The sequence below is a fragment of the Anopheles ziemanni genome, chromosome 2, assembly GCF_943734765.1.
Source record: "Anopheles ziemanni chromosome 2, idAnoZiCoDA_A2_x.2, whole genome shotgun sequence".
NCBI lineage: Eukaryota > Metazoa > Arthropoda > Insecta > Diptera > Culicidae > Anopheles > Anopheles ziemanni.
This window is the reverse complement of record NC_080705.1, coordinates 21,100,724-21,116,517: the sequence shown is the minus strand read 5'-3', so window position 1 is coordinate 21,116,517 and position 15,794 is coordinate 21,100,724. Positions and strand designations below refer to the sequence as shown.

Here is a 15,794-nt window from a genome sequence, read left to right as displayed (position 1 = left end):
CCACCACCCAACATCGTCCGGTGACAAACAGCCGGGACTCATACTGTCCGAGAAGCAGCTGCTTGCCCAGCAGGAGGAGTACGCAGCCGGCAAGATGCAGCGCGAGGAGATCATCATCGAACACAGCCATCTGATGGGTGGCGAGGGTGGGCAGCGGGGTGCCAGTATACTTCCGGCCGGACAGGCCGGTCAGCGACGAGGGCCGGCTGCCGGTTCGACCGGTGGAAAGGGACTGGGAGCGTTCGGTGTGCTCACGCAGGCCAACCATTTTACGCAGGTGAGTGGGAAGGCAGGAGGAGGCGTGGAAGAGGTGGAAAGGAAGGATGGCAAACACACAAACGTATCGACCAGGATACTAGCTGGCGAAGTTGTTGTCGTTCTGAGGTTGGCATGAACTTAGATTATTTCCATGATTGCAGGCTGTTCACTCGAATGCCAGTGGTTCCCAACTCGTTGAGCTATAATTTTATATTTGTTAAACAAAATTTTATTTGATGTTTCCAACTGCTCAAAGTAGATGGGTGAAGCTTTTGGAGGGCGAAGTTGAAATTGCAATAGTTGATTGTTGACTTTAAACAATCGATAGAATGCCATTTATTCAGTAGGAGATGTGGATGAGATAATCAGATGGTTGAATCAAACATCTGGTGTGAATTACGAAATAACATTTTAGTCAATGCACATTTAAAACATATACATTTCACAGAATACACTTTTGAAACATGGGCGCTTCTTTATATTGAAGAAAGAATTGAGTACAACATTAATTTATGCCGGCGTTAATTATTTCACTACCATTTGAACCCTCTCCCACAGTTTAATGTATTAAAATTGCATCTTCTAAGACCCCAAATAAACGGAAAGCAAATTTTTGATTTATTTGTCGGTACTAATAGCAAATAGGTCCGCGATCCTCGACGGCGTGGGTTCAAAACCCAACCGGAACCGAACCCTCCTCTGAACGAAAGGACTGACTGTCCAAACATACAAAGGGAATAAAGTCTAGTAAATCCCTAAATGGGCAGGTATGACCAACAGATGATCATTACGCCAAGAAGATGAAGAACAGTAAATATAGTGCGCTTGGTAATGAAAATCTGTTTTCATGCATAATATAACTAGTGAAATGCTTCAAAATGTTTAATGAATGGTATGGAGGTTTTTTGGCTTAATATTATTCAAGGATATGTTACAAGAAACATTCCAGCAAAAGTTATCATAGCACAATCGAGTTGTGACATAACTATTTCATTAAATAGCAAATTTAAATTAAATAAAAGCCTTGAGTAAACCAGGCCGAGGTTTCAACCGAAACTGATCAAGAAACACTGACTCGCATCAATATCGACCGTTTCACTGACCTGCACAGTTGCTACAGTCACATTACCATCCGCTGCGTGCATACATATTTGCGAAGTGCGCGACCTTTGCCGTTTCTCCTCTCTAAAACCAGGAAGTTCGTACCTTACCAACCTACAGCAGAGGGTTGACCTAATGACAGAAATACAATCGGAGATAAATAATCCCATGGAACAGAGGTCGGCTAATATGCAAAATCGACACCCCTCGCATGTCCACTCACGCCGTACGAGGCCTTGGGTTCAATCATGCACAAGGAAAGCAGATAATGTGTGCGCCTCATTGCAGGACATCACGCACAGAACACACAGTGCTTTCGAACGGACCCTGCCTGCACAGTGGACTATCTTCCGTCGGCGGGCTGGTGTGCGTATCGTAGGAAGCCGAATCGATGTTTGCCTCAAACTCTCTGAAGCGGACACAGATCGAATCGAAACACAAAGCAACGAGACAGGATGTCTGCCCCGGCATGCCAATCAGGGAGGCACAGTTCTCTCTCTCTACCGTAAAGGTGTCAGGTCCGCTTCTCGGCCGGTGCGTAATTGAATTCAAATCACGCATTATCGCTTTGAGCGACGGAGGACTGAACTGCACTTTGCTCGTGGACGCTTTCTGGTAGTCGGCTAATCTGTGCAAAAATCGGCGGCAACATTTCCGCCTTAATCGCTCATAAATTGATCTTGATAATTGAAATTGATCGGTGATCGGTGGAACAGAAAAGTAAAAAAGAATCGACGCCATTGAAAACGATCGATCCAATGAGGTTTACCAACGACTCAACAACCTGGTGCACCGCCAAAGACTCAAACCGGTATTCTAACCACACGAGAGATTTCTTTTCTGCATACCAGGAGGCTCTCCTCACAAACACGGCAAGAAAAAATTTGTAAGGCCAAAAGCCCCGAACCTGTTGCGTGGACACGCTATCTATCCTTTCCGAATAAAAAGCCCCGTCCGAAAGCGAGTTTTTCGTAATCAGCGACTGTCGTATAAATAAAAGTTTTGCGTCGAATTCCGATCGGCGTAGCAAATCGGTGCGGTTCCATTTTCGCTCCGTGGACCATCTGGCCAGGGCGGCTTGTGCCCTCGTTACCTCCACCATCAACGCGCGGCAGGAGGGCGCACCTTTCGGTAGCTTCATAATTAATAGAAGTCTGACAGCAACACAATGGTATGCCTGACGGAACTGAAGCGGTATCCACTCCACAGGATGGCGTGATTAGTATGATGAAGGTGAAAGAGATGAATCTGCCCGATAATGTGGCCACAGGCTCGTCCAAGTGGCGAACCATAACTCTTGCGCTATTACGCTATGCGACCTAAAAGATGGGCAACTTCTCACCAAAAAAAGTGTTTGGGTGAAGATTCTTTTCGCAAAAGGATGCAATTTACGACTGGAACCGATTAGGGGACTATAAACCGTAATACCCAAAATGTTTGTGGAACCAAATCATTTGAAGATTATTGGCCGATTCCGGACCTGAGGGTTTGATTGATTCAAGGTGTTCCATAAATTCATAAAATTAGCAAACATTCAGCTCACTCACAGTGCTGAAAAACACTGGACAGAACTCGTGGGAACTAGTTTCATCTAAGTTTTCTCTCTTTCCCTCTACCCCCAACATAGCTGTATCTCTGACCCAAACAGAGACACCCGGTGCTGCTGACCACGGTCAATAAAATTCCGAGCATATAATTTATGCAATCTGTTCTTCGGTCCCGCACCCGGCCGCCACCATGGTCTCCTTGCAGTTTTTCACGACTTGGGCCTCGGCCAGAACTCCAACCACACTCCTACCGGTTGGACACACATGTTTAGATAGTGCTTTCAACAGTCCGATTCACTGTCTGCCATCGGCTCCGTTGGGGGTTGCCTCCTTTGGGGTCTCTGCAGTGGGGAAGCAAGAAGGGGGAAGGAATTTTCGTCGCCTTCTAGTGTCGCGACGTGCCACGGGGACGATTGAGATGTAGTGCCTAATTAAAGCCGAGCCACCCTCTGCAGCTGTGGGAGCAGTTGACGTGGGCAGCCTGTGCCGTGTGCTCCATGTTGCTGCCGGCGTACAACACGTACACGCGGTATCAGCCATAGGCGCCCCTTCTGTACACCCTCTCACCTCCACCTCACAAGAGAACATAGACACAGAGCACCAGAGCCAGTTATGAAAAGCTAATTAATATTTAATGGAGGTTCATATCGAACGCGTACCACAGTGCACGTGTGTATTTCCTGCCACCATCGGTGAGGACTAGCGAGCCTGGGAAAATAGGGATATGCGACCGCGGAATATGCAAGCCATGCCGACCCGTCTGGCGCTGGGTGGGGGAGACCGTGGCAAGATGAACACGAAGCCCAATGCGCTTACATACTTTGCTAATTTTTAACATACCGACCCGTGTACCTGGTGTCTAGGAGCATTAGTTATTCGGTGTCGCGAGTTATTCGTGATTGCCACGAAGGTCGGCACCGTCATACATTCCGCTGAAGGTCCGGTCCTGGTTCCAGGATAGTATTACAAGCACACTAATCGACCATAAATGCGTCGTAAATTCAGTCCAGAATTGATATAGTTTGAGAATATTAAATTATGTTATAACCAGCTTTCTTTTAAGTCCTCAATTGAGGAACATGATTGGTTATTGCACAGGCTAGGGATTATTTCATTTTTTTCATGTTAATAAGACCGTAAAGATGCCAATTAATCGGTCCCTTGGGGTGTAGCAATAAAAAATCAGATTATCTGCTAGGGCCCGCCAAGAAAATCTCTGTTTTAAAGCTGCAACACATCTACGACTATCCTTAATGAGGTGAGTTTATGGTGTGGTTTTTACCTCCCTACACCATATGCCATTGGCGTATGCAGATTCGGCAAGTCTTTGCATTCATAGTCTCCACCGGTTCCAGTCACATTTTTCAAGCCAAAGTTCAATGGTTTCTGAACCTATTAGGTTTGTTTTATAGCTTTGCCAACTCGACGGTAGCTACTTCCTAGAAGAAGCATGAAAAAAGCCCAGCATGAGATTAAGAATGTAAGCTATTAAAACGAACATGTTATCCGGTTTTATGGAAACGATAAACTACAGCGATAGGATCGACCGAATGCCAATGCGTTTTCAACTACAAATAAAATATTTTATCAATTCAATGAAATCTTTAAAAGAGCTTCAAGTAGTATGGGATGTGACCGGTAAGGCGAGAACTCGTTGCTCACCAGCTAGCCAATGCAGCATAATACATCTATCGGTCGCATAACGGGGAAAAAACTAGTTCCCTTCGATCGATCAATCTTCCAACGTGCGATAAAATTAAGCAAAACATGTCGTCACCTTTTTCAATCGCTTCCGCATCTATACGAGCGCATGATAGGGCATAAATCAAACTCAAACTTACAAGCCTGGCTTTTCGCTATCTCTCCAGGCCGGAATCGACATGCAGATCATGTCGTGTTTGCTTAGAGGACTAGAACAAGCGACCTATCGGCTTACCTGGCTATCTAAACACCCGATCAAGGTGTTGGAGAGTGCTTGTTTCACGCCAGCCTCGACGATAGGGTAATCTGCTTTCCAATTAAAATTAAATTGTGTATTTTCCATAATTGACAGTAATTCATTTTCCAAAGCTCGACGTGTACCGGTCCACAGCGAGCCGGCGCATAGAACGGTGGTGATTTTAGAGATGATATGAGTGGGCGGGAGTAACGGGCTCTTTTTAACGACATAACATAAAATTGCGGATTTATGTTAAGTGACAATTGGAGAATGGAAAAATAACGACTAAGAGCAACAAAATCTGAACGGGTTTGGCTAGAAGCCTTCCAGCTGTTGTGAAGTAATTTCCTAGTGTAACCAATTGCGTAGGTTTTCTGTGGAACGTAATACATTCGGAAAGCCACCCATTTTTATTTGCGACAACACCAAACGTCCCCGGAATTCCCATACATCCGGGAATGTGACCATTAGCATTGTCACTGTCCCACGCAGGAACGGTAAATTAGTGCAATCACACATAATTGCAGCCGATGCACTCTAATGCACGAACCGGCCCACAGAGCGGGGATTGCACTTTCAACAATAGAATTGTCCCCTCCTCCCGATGGTCACAGCGGTCGGCGTTCTTTGGGCTGCTCCATACATAGAATGTGTTTTTCCCTTGTTCGGGGAACTCATTACCATTTCTGTGTGTGTCGCTTCATAACGCCGAAGCGCCGGCGGAATAAAAATTGTACGTTTGATTGATCATTCGCATTTCCATAATGACAGCTTTCTTTTCCATCGATTTTCACCTCCAAAGCGGGCGTCAGTCGTAACTACAATGCGCGATGATTACAATGCATTGTTCCATGGAAGTAGTAAAAAAATGAGGCTGGCGCCATAAGGATTAACGATTTCTGCGAATGAGCAAAATAGGTTGAATTGATGGGAAAAGTTCACTTGTTCACGGCGTCATGCATTGCGGATAGTATACCTTGCAGGCGCAACTCACAGCGTTTGATTCATCGACCACGATTTCGTTTCTAAGTTATGTTTTGCTTCGTTTTCTGCTTCAGATAATCGCAGCACTGGCCGTTTCACTCGGCCCGTTGGCGGCAGGACTTGGGAAGGGTTATTCCAGCCCGGCCATCGACAACCTCCAGGAGCTGCAGCATGTGAAGCGGGGCAACTACACGCACTTCTCCGTCAACGATCAGCAGGTCAGCTGGATCGCGAGCCTGTCCCTGCTCGGGGCCCTCTTCGGTGGCATGTTCGGCGGACTTGCGATGCAGTACGGCCGGAAGCGGGTGCTGACGCTCATGTCGCTGCCCTTCTCCATCTCGTGGGTGCTGACGATGTTCGCCAAGTCGGTCGAGACGATGTTCTTCACCGCGTTCGTCGGTGGGTTCTGCTGTGCGATCGTGTCGTCGGTGGCGCAGGTGTACGTGAGCGAGATCGCGTCGCCCGACATCCGCGGGTTTCTCAGTGCCATCCAGAAGATTGCGGGCCATTTCGGTATGCTGATTTCCTACCTGCTCGGGGCGTACCTCGACTGGCGCCAGCTGGCGATGCTGATCGCAGCGGCCCCGATCATGCTCTTCATATCTGTGATCTATATACCGGAAACACCGAGCTTCCTAGTCTTAAGAGGTTGCGACGACGAAGCACACCGGTAAGTGGTAATCTTACTTCGCATCGCTCTTTGAGGGCACAGTTAAACTCATCCACATGTTGGTCTTCCTCCTGTGCAGCTCTCTGCAATGGCTCCGGGGGCCACACAAGAATGTGGAGCTCGAGCTCGACACAATCCGCTCGAACGTCCGTACGACGCGCATGAACCTCCTCAACCGGATGACTTCCAGTAGTTCAACGACAACGACCACGCCAGCTACCGGTGTCAATGGTGCGGTAGGAACTGGAGCCGCCGCCGCTTCCGCAGAGAATGGAACCGCCCACACCCTTCCCATGCCCGGGGAGCCACGCCGAGGTTTCCGGTACTATCTAGAGATGGTATCGTTCGAGGCGCTCGTTTCGAACGTCAAGTCAGTCCTGCGTAACGCTCGCCTAGTCAAACCGATCCTCATCACCTGTGGGCTGATGATTTTCCAGCGTTTCACTGGTAAGTATGCCATCATCCAACCTTAATTCCACGCGATTGTAAAACGTTTCTTCCACTCCTTCTTAGGCGCCAGTTCGTTCAACTTCTACGCCGTCACCATCTTCCGGAAGACGTTCGCTGGTATGAACCCTCACGGGGCGGCCATCGCTGTCGGGTTCGTACAGCTGCTCGCGTCCATGTTGTCCGGTTTGCTGATCGACACGGTCGGTCGCATTCCACTGCTGATCGTCAGTAGCATCTTCATGTCGCTAGCTCTGGCCGGCTTCGGCTCGTGCGTGTACTATGGTGAGGCGAACAAGCTGCTCGCGGATGTGAGTGAAGTGTCCGGCCAGAACGACTGGATACCGCTACTGTGTGTGCTCGTCTTCACGGTAGCGTTTGCGCTCGGCATTTCACCGATCTCCTGGCTACTGGTCGGAGAACTTTTTCCACTGGAGTACCGGGCCATCGGTAGCTCCATCGCCACAAGCTTCAGCTATTTCTGTGCGTTTCTTAGCGTCAAGACGTTCGTGGACTTCCAGGTAAGGCGGGCCCTCAAAACACTTTGCAACCCATTCCATTGCAAAACATATGCTAATTCTCTTACGTCCAATTTCCAGTACTACCTCGGGCTTCACGGGACGTTCTGGCTGTACGCGTGCATATCCTGCGTAGGCCTGTTCTTCGTCATCATGGTCGTACCGGAGACCCGTGGCCGCGACCTGGAGGAGATGGACCCGCGCTACGTGCGAACGCTGACGATCAATCGATGAGACATGGGTACCCACGTAGAGTATTTAGTATAGTATTTAAGGGACCGTTGCTTTGCCGACGTTCGCCGCCTGGGTACCATGCTGACTTCACGTGGACTGACCATAACCTGTTGGAGGCTTCCGTACGGTGCACACAGTAGAGAAACACTGGCGACTTTAAGAAACGAACCCCAAACAAACTCGGTTGGAGTAGAACCAGAAACTATCGACAAGGAGTATCTGAATCTCTTCAGCAGCTAGACTGGGCCCCCGACAGGCAAACACAGGGTGGTGTGATAAACCTCCCACTCGCGGATGTACATAAAACTCCGTTCGACGCACAAGTATTAGCAGAAGACTAGAAGCATGGTTCCGAACGCGTAATCCTTGGCGGCTTCCGGTTCGGATCCCGTTTCGTACGCTCCATCGCCCCATGTTCGAACGTCGCAGAGCATTTATTAGCGCGTAGAATCTCCTAAGGCCAATTCGTATGCCGCTGCGTTCGGTTGTACCCGGTGTTCCTAATATCGAACCATTTCACTTGTTGTTGCTAGGTATTTGAGTTTTTGTTTTAGTGAAAGACGATCCGCAACATGTGCTTTTAAGAGTATTATCAACTAGGAACTATAATTTCCTGGACGGTAAAAAAAATAGGTGAAGCAATTAAAAGGACCTAGGCAAACAATTGTACAGAATAAACTCGTCCAGTCGGTAAAATAAGATCACAGAAAAGGATCGTCTAAAATCAATGTACAAAAATGCAAAACATGTGTAAAATTGCCAAGCAAATGAACACTACAGCCGGTCGACGCAGCCACAAGGATGCCAGGTGCAAACACAGCTGTGTATAGTACATGTTTCTGTGCGTGTGGGTGTTCACGGTCGAGCAAACTCCTTAAATTCAACCCTTAAAAGGTGTAATGAGACGTGCGACAATAATTTATATAGTAGAAGAAAACAATTGTATGAAACTAAAAATTTAACAAACAAAATAAAATTAGCAAACCCCCGAACGTAGGCTTCAACACCCGTTCCGATCGTATCCTGCTTACCAAGAGCATATGAAGTTATATAGAACTCTATATAAAGATTATAGTATATATACACATGCAGAATCAAAAGGCAGCCGGGAGAAAGAGAGAGTCGAGGTGCGATCGGGGAGCAATTATTTTTGAAAGCGGACGAGTGGATTTAAAAAATCATAAAATGAACAATAAATTGTAATGGAAAGTAGAACATGGTAAATTATAATCAATGCTTCAAGTAGTAGCAAAACAGTAGTCTGAACGAGATAAGGTAAACGTGAGGAGAAATGAAAACAATTAAACATTACGGAAAAATGGCAATGAAAAAAACATGCATACAACAAGATCAATTATTTCTAGCCTCTATCGATAGAGACTTTTGTTTTTGTTGACCACTCAGCTAGAAAAAATATTTGCATTTCGTTCCGGTTCGATAATTTAAACTTTCATAGCGTTTAAATGTCCTTAAAGGATCGAGTCTATTAGACTGGAGGAAAACAGTTCAGAATACCAGTGACCAGTCACTTGGAAGCGGTAGTAATAGATGGAAACCTTCGCGGTGATGAACGGTGTTCGTAAGAAAAGAAACAAATGGATCGCAAAAAATCGACATATCTTCCAAACAAAACAGTATATCTAGCCTGTTCCGATAACAATCGATCTTTCGGAGGTTTTTGAATGAAATCCTTTAAGAGAATATGATCTTGTTTCATTCTCCACACCCCGCGGGAAACAATCTCATACTTCCTATATGTACTTGTACTAGTTTAGAGCCACTTATCTTGCGCTCACACACACACACATTCTCTCTTTTTCTCTCTCTAACTGTTTAATCTACCATCTCCCCCCCCTCCCTCCCCCCCCCCACCCCTTCTCCTCACCCCATCTTACAAACAACCAAACAAAAGCACTAACTACCTGACGATGTAAGTCGAAAAGTTTACGAACGTATCCTTTCCCTGTACACCCACAATGTAATTGAATTCAAAGAGATTCTTATATCAATTTTCGATCAGTACAAACTTGTTATCAGTAATTGAACACTTTAGGCATCGTTCTACTTCCATGACTATCTAAGTATATCGACGCGAAATGAACAAAACAAAACAAACAAAAAAAGAACACTATTTTGTTAGAAAAATAAAGTTATATAGAAGATATTCGTAGGCTCATCATCGTTCCTCGATCAAAAACTCAAACCCCCAATCGACCAAAAGTACATACAAACTTGTGCATAAACTATCAGCACTCGCAACACTATAGAACCATATCGTACAAATTAAAAAAAAACTCCAAACTCCCCTTCAAACGCCCCCGTTCTTTGCCATGTTGTTGTCGTTCTAACTTAGCTTCACTAACTAAGCGCCGTTTGAGATCGGGAAGCTTACGATCGAAAGAGATTTTTTTTCGTTTTTTACTAAGGAAAACAATATACTAACAACCGATACGAAATTTACTAACCATAGCAAATATCAAACACATCGATGGCCGGTACGGAGACCGTCTGCAAACGTGACAATAAGAAAACGAGTGTTCAGGGAGAAAGTCTTATGGCGAGGTGTGAAGATAATTTAAAAGAAACAACTCATGGCTTACAATAAAAAAAACAAAAATGTAAGGCTTACTACTGGAAATGTCCGGTGAAATTTACTGTCACTGTCAAGCGCTACGACAATAAGTAAGAAGAATGCACGTTGGGTATTCTTGGGAGTGCGCCTTCGTTCGAGATGGAAGATATAATCGAATCTATATACATAAACCACTAATTAGCAAACGCGTTCCGGTAGCTCTAGCATGATCGATAGCTTTCAGGATTAAATAATTTCAAGCGGAAGAACATTTTAACGCGAAAGGATGAGAAATAGCATATTGAAAATATTGGTTGCGATTGTTCTTGCAATGAGGAACAAAAAAGCAATGAGAGACAAAAGAGACGACTGTGCGGTATTTACAATTCTCAACACGAATTAAAAAGAACCCCAATGTCCGTTACCAAGTAACGATATCTTTGAAACACGGCAAAACCGATACGATGAAATCAAACGAAGGACAGCGCTCGAATATATTTAATGTATAAAGCCTAACCGTTGCTTGATCCTCGGCGGCATCCCAGGCGGGATATTGCTTCAGCTGGGCTTAGATTACTTATACAGCTAGGTGTCATTATACTAGTGGCGTTCTGTTAGTAGCCAATGCTGTGGGTGAGTGTGGCGAATGACTGAACGAGTACACGAGTCAGAATGAGAGAGAAAACTGTATGCGAGAAAGATTACAGAACATTTTAATCTATACATTTATAAATTCAAACTAGCTGCACTCAAAGCATGGCAGATACTTAGCCTGTGCGTTCGAAGTAGCTTCGACTTTGCCTAATTTTCCATCGAAACAATAGTCAACAATTTAGCGCTGTACTTAGTGCCCTGGAAGAACCTTACTCGTAGCCCATCTGTTCAATACAGTCCTGCAATGCGTACTTATCCTATACATCAAGTCTTCATCAATTGTGCAAATATGATTGATTTTTTATGTAAAAAGTGGCAATTGGAACGCAATGTTTATAATATTTTTTAAATATTTTGTATTATTTAAGCTACAATAGAAAAAAGGTATACTACTATGATTTGTTATGCATTTTTTATATTTTATCACAACTTTTTCCTACTTTTCTTAATTTTCAGCATCCATATATTTTTGATTTCTCTTACTTATTACTTTAAAGAATTTTGTTTTTATTCTTTTCCTTGCATCGGCTTTGCTAGAAAAAAAAACTACAATTCGTGGAACACGAAACGTTTGCCCAAAACAAAAAACAGCATGCAAAGATTCTAAAACGAATTACAACAAGTAATTTAAAATGAAACAAAAAATCGCATTTACATATGAATAGTCAAGTCAAATTTACTTACTAGACTTTCTTCTAGACGTAGAATGTCGATTATGATAGAACTTAGATCAATTTCTTTCTACAACGAGAAATGAAAACAACCGCTCGCAAATGCAGTTGCGTGCAACGTTGAGCTCAAGGGAGGAAATGAGAAACAAGCAGAGTCCGAACCTCGAAAGAACAAAACAACAAACGAGAACTAAATCGTCAATATCGAAAGACATATACCGAAACTCCAAGAATGTAGCTTTAAATGTGACAATAAAAATGATAGTCGTTTACTACCTAGTAAATTACAGCGGCCAAACATGGGCTACAAACACCTTACCAAACAGACACACGCAGACACACACACACATCAGCCACACGTGAATAGTAGTTTGATATAAAACTCAATCAAATTTATCTTAGTCAATCGAGAAATGAAAGCTAGCAGAGTAAAAAATCAAACCAACCCGCTTGTTGTTAACAGTTGGCGCACGTGATGGCAGGAAATATAAACATCTATACAAAATGTTTTACCTTAAACAGTTTAAAAAGTTCGTTACCATCGACACTGTTAACGAGTTTAGTTCCTGTTGGTTTATGTTTCGTTTGTAACTTTCTTGTTTGTTGTTTAATGCTAGTTCTCCGCTCTACACTACAATTGAGCAACATGTTCAAAGATTATTACAATTTAAAAAAACATGATAGGCCTCAATTCGGTGCTTTTCTGGAAAGCCATATAACCAACGCCAGCATAGCTAAACGGTGTTCAAAACTGTTTGTCTCCACCAGACAAAAAATGATGATCTTGTCAAACTGAGGAATAACACAGCAACGCGAACACAGCTTAAAGTAATGTGTTGTATGAAAATAGAAAGATTTCCCCAATGGTCGATGTTTTGCTAATGACTGTTGATTCTTTAGATCGTTCCATTTTTATTTTTTTACAACAAAGACCCTGAAGAAGTTAGTGGATAACAAAACGTTGGGGAAAAGCTAACCACCCAAAATGTCCCCCTCTACACCCAAACAATCTGTCTGTCGAGAACATGCCGCATACGGAAATTAAAACGTTACACCAACAAGCACACACAACAATGTAGAGTTTGAAAAACGAAACCTGTTTCATAGCATCGAGATAGAGAGAGAAAAGGGAAGTGGAAGGTTGGATTTTGTAATTTACAATTCGCTACAAGAAAACCCAAAATTGAATAAGCTAAATAACCACAATCTTAAATGAAACCAGCTATTTAAAAGAAGAACTAAAAATGACGAAACCAAAAGATGAAGTTCATCTCATTCCCTGATAAAAATAAAACCGAAATGAATTGAAAAATTGATATGACAACGTTTGTTGCTTATATACTACTCTTTGCGTTTGCTGTTATATTTTTTGGACATTGACATTGAAAAGCATTTTCAACCATATTACCTCTTCAGTGGACGATTTCAAAGGCCTTCAACCGTGTCTGGTACAACCATGTGACGTCATATGGTTTAATCCTTCACGCTCGACACAATCGGGAACCAAACGGAGAATCCGTTGAAGTACTGATTATTGACACAACGAAAGGGTTCAGTACCCTGGCGACATTGGGTAAGGATACGATCCAGCCGACAAAGTAAGGAGTGAAGAAAATCCGCCACTCCGCCAAGACGCAGCGAGTACCAGGATAGACACTTCGTCGGAATTCTGCCGCGAATTTTGCACAATCCCATGCGGCAGGCCTGGCTAATTAGCAACCTGTCAGAAGTGGACAATCCGTTGGTAATGGGATTACTTAACAGGCAGACGTGACGTAAAGTATCGCTCGATGGGCTGGCCGTGTTCGTAACACACGCCGTTCTAGTGGTTGCCATTACCCAACCGTGTCTCTGTCCATACCCAAAGAAATCGACCACGTATTACTCAATCGTGCCGTGGAGAGCGAAAGGAAATAGTTGCGCCTCCAAAATTAGCTACCCGCCAACGTCAACAGGTGTGTCCGCAGGGTGTAGTAGTTATATAGCTTGCCTGGTGGTCCTGCCCGGCAGTACTTGTGGAGTGGTCGACTGGTGAACACTGAATATACCGAGATTCTTGCGACACACCGGAGAAAGTAAAGTGGAAATGATTCAACCGACGCGAGTCCTTCAGATTGCCAAGGAGAAGAGTCAGCGGCTGCTCGCCCTGGACTCGGAACGATTTACCTGCAAGCTGGACAAGTTCCTCACGGTGTATCACGGTTACAGCCAGCTGAAACCGAAGATCTTCCCTAAGCGCATGTCGGCCATGATGTTCCCGTCGGATGTGGTTGTGATCGAGTCGGGTGACGACCAGGAACATCGACACTTTCAGTCCGGCTTTGGTTCAACCGCATCCCTCAAGCGCCACCGGATGGACTGGTCCGAGAAGTACGAACGCACACGCCCGGATTACGCGGTTTCCGTGCCGGCCGTCCACAACGAGTCGGTAGATCACTCACGAAAGCTGCACATCGTCGCTGGCGCTGAAGTGCAGGACCGACGGAAGTTTTACGGGGCGAGGACCAGTGGGCGAGGGAAGAAACCGCACGCGAAAAGCCCCAAACGGGTGGTGTTGCGAACCGGCACCGGACCGGAATCGTCCGCCGACATACTGTGCTCCTCGGTGCTATTAACCTACCGGGAAGGTTTGTTCCATAACGAAAAGCAGAAGCAGATTCCACGGGACACAAATTGTAGCGACGTGTAGTGTTTCGGCCGTGTTCGAATGTTCAATTCATGTTCAGCCTATTTCCGTAGCTTATGTGTTCGTACAACAGTTCGTTCTAGCTACCGTCTCTGAATTGTGCCTGCAACGAAAAGAAATCAAGAAGGTTAAACGTATCTTTAACTTTGTAATGTTTAATGCTTTGTATGCACATGTATGTAAGTGCTTGTTGTGTTCGTTGAATTATAAGGTTTTATTTATAACAACCAATTGGGACCTTCCATGTTGTGTAAAATTCACAATAGTGTTCCTTTGCGTAAATCAAGAAAACTAAATGTTTATACAATCCTAAAACCAAAGCCCTACAGTTACCTGCAAATATTTATTAAACCAAGGTGTGACCGAAGTTGTTTCACTACGGTCACTTAGGAGAATTTTATTCAAGAGAATAATAAAACGAGAAATGTGTATAAAAAAAAACCTATGGTTGCTTCCTTACTGCCAACATTGGCGTGGGTAATATTGTCGGGTGGACGATTAGATTTACGTTAAGCATCCGATGACAGGTCACATCATTAGAGAAATTTTCCCGCACCAGCATGCTTTGATAACCGCGCAATTTGTTATTGCTTCCGAAGGGTGGTTTGCTCTACACGAAGATAATTGAATTGCGTTCGACGGGTTCAAAACATCTCCTTTCTTCCCACGTACAACTGGCACGCGAGGAGATGGTGAAAAACATTAGCATATTCTGAAGATTCCGACAGTATAAAAGCTGCAACAATGGAAAATGTCCGCTGCAGAGCACGATTGCACTCGGTGATAGTAGGAAGCGGCAGCATCATTGCAACGGTAGTAATAAGTTTACGTTAGCGGAAGCAACATTGCGCGTTACCATGGCAAGAATGACGCTTGCGTTTCTGGTATCGCTGGTTGCGTACCTCGCCTATTACGCTCTTACCAGTGACGCTCAAGCGGTAGGTTCACTAGTTCGTAATCCCGGACCGGATGGTCTTTCTGGATCCGGTTCGTCCTCGTCGGCCGTCTCCTCACTGGACGCCATTGGTAATGGTCGCCCGGACAAACTGCCAAGCGCCCGCATTAGACGACCGATAGGATATCGTGAACGAACTACCCGCCTGTTCGGGAACAGTTTCCCCGGGAACCAAGCATATCAAGCGTATCGAAGAATTCCACCAGGAGCACCCGATCAAGCATCCGTGGCTGATGATGGACTACAGATTGGCGCCGACAGTGGAAAGCCGGAGCCCAGGATTTACTTCCACGCCGGATACAGGGGCGACGCAGGAGGATCTTTTCTGGACGATAACGACGATGGCGGCGATGGTGATATCGTGAAGCGCTTCGATGACTACGGTCACATGCGCTTCGGAAAGCGTGGCGGTGAGGGCGACCAGTTCGACGATTACGGCCACATGCGATTCGGGCGATAAGCAGTGACCAGTGTGTGTTTTATACCGATATCTTCAGGATCAGGGGTCAGGTTCAGTGGTTTGCGATGCACTTTTTCATAGCACAACATGTGGTTCAT

At 45.0% G+C, this 15,794-nt stretch overlaps 2 protein-coding genes across 2 annotated transcripts in view; both read left to right on the top strand.

Moving 5' to 3' along the window:
* Positions 1 to 7,698, top strand: part of LOC131285661 (uncharacterized) — a 72,925-nt gene extending 65,227 nt beyond the window's left edge. The window contains exons 3-7 of the mRNA XM_058314522.1: positions 32 to 277; positions 5,904 to 6,499; positions 6,579 to 6,946; positions 7,013 to 7,467; positions 7,546 to 7,698. Of these exons, the coding sequence (XP_058170505.1) occupies positions 32 to 277; positions 5,904 to 6,499; positions 6,579 to 6,946; positions 7,013 to 7,467; positions 7,546 to 7,698 (1,818 nt within the window). The remainder of the gene's footprint in view (positions 1 to 31; positions 278 to 5,903; positions 6,500 to 6,578; positions 6,947 to 7,012; positions 7,468 to 7,545) is intronic.
* Positions 7,699 to 15,138: 7,440 nt separating this feature from the next.
* LOC131293163 (uncharacterized) lies at positions 15,139 to 15,696 on the top strand. Its single transcript, XM_058321241.1, has one exon. It carries the CDS (start codon positions 15,139 to 15,141, stop codon positions 15,694 to 15,696), a length of 558 nt encoding a protein of 185 aa, XP_058177224.1.
* Positions 15,697 to 15,794: the final 98 nt, after the last annotated feature.

What these genes read in the sequence shown, in the direction of transcription:
- LOC131293163 (XM_058321241.1), top strand. Translation starts at nt 15,139, where the DNA reads ATGGCAAGAATGACGCTTGCGTTTCTGGTATCGCTGGTTGCGTACCTC.